Source organism: Perkinsus marinus (assembly GCF_000006405.1).
Source record: "Perkinsus marinus ATCC 50983 genomic scaffold scf_1104296951420, whole genome shotgun sequence".
Classification (NCBI taxonomy): domain Eukaryota; phylum Perkinsozoa; order Perkinsida; family Perkinsidae; genus Perkinsus; species Perkinsus marinus.
Window position 1 is genome coordinate 1 of NW_003209304.1, and position 1,031 is coordinate 1,031.

Consider the following 1,031-nt stretch of genomic DNA (forward strand, 5'->3'; position numbering starts at 1 on the left):
TACTACGATCGATGCTCCTGTTGAGCCTACTACTATCATGACGTCCCCTCAACCGGTCAGTACGCCCGCTGAGATCGATGAGGTGGCTGTCACTACTGCAGCCCCTGTGACTGGCGAAGTGACCATCAGCACGGCAGCTGGGGAGGCTCCCGGTAGAGACAAGGATGACTCTGATGCTACCACCCCGGTCGCTACGGAGGCTGCAACTGTCACGACTACGATCGGTGCTCCTGTTGAGCCTACTACTATCACGTCCCCTTTCCCGGTCAGCACAGCTGCTGTGACGGATGAGGTTGCTGTCACTACTGCAGCTCCTGTGACTGGCGAAGTGACCATCACCACGGCAGCTGGGGAAGCTCCCGGTAGAGACAAGGATGATTCTGATGCTACCACCCCGATCGCTACTGAGACTGCGACTGTGGCTACCACGATCAGTGCTTCTGTTGAGCCTACTACTATTATGACGTCCCCTCTACCGGTCAGCACAGCTGCTGTGACCGATGAGGTCGCTGTCACTACTGCGGCTCCTGTGACTGGCGAGGTGACTATCACCACGGCCGCTGGGGAAGCTCCGGGAAGGGACAAGGATGATTCTGATGCTACCACCCCGGTCGCTACTGAGACTGCGACTGCCACTAGGATCGATGCTCCTGTTGAGCCTACAACTGCTATCACGACCCCTCAACCGGTCAGCACAGCTGCTGTGACCGATGAGATTGTTGCTACTACTGCAGCCCCTGTGACTGGCGAGGTCACCATCACGACGGCAGCTGGGGAAGCTCCGGGAAGAGACAAGCATGATTCTGATGCTACCACCCTGGTCGCTACCGAGACTGCGGCTGGCACTACTACGATCGATGCTCCTGTTGAGCCTACTACTATCATGACGTCCCCTCAACCGGTCAGTACGCCCGCTGAGATCGATGAGGTGGCTGTCACTACTGCAGCCCCTGTGACTGGCGAAGTGACCATCAGCACGGCAGCTGGGGAGGCTCCCCGTAGAGACAGGATGACTCTGATGCTACCACCCC

General features: G+C 58.2%; 1 protein-coding gene across 1 annotated transcript; it reads left to right on the plus strand.

The window, feature by feature from the left end:
- Positions 1–37: 37 nt before the first annotated feature.
- Pmar_PMAR003195 (merozoite surface protein 2, putative) lies at positions 38–928 on the plus strand (the record flags this gene model as incomplete). The annotated part of the gene is made up of 1 exon (XM_002777585.1): positions 38–928. A coding segment is annotated over one exon (891 nt), but the record flags the coding sequence as incomplete, so codon positions are not given.
- Between the last annotated feature and the right edge of the window lie 103 nt (positions 929–1,031).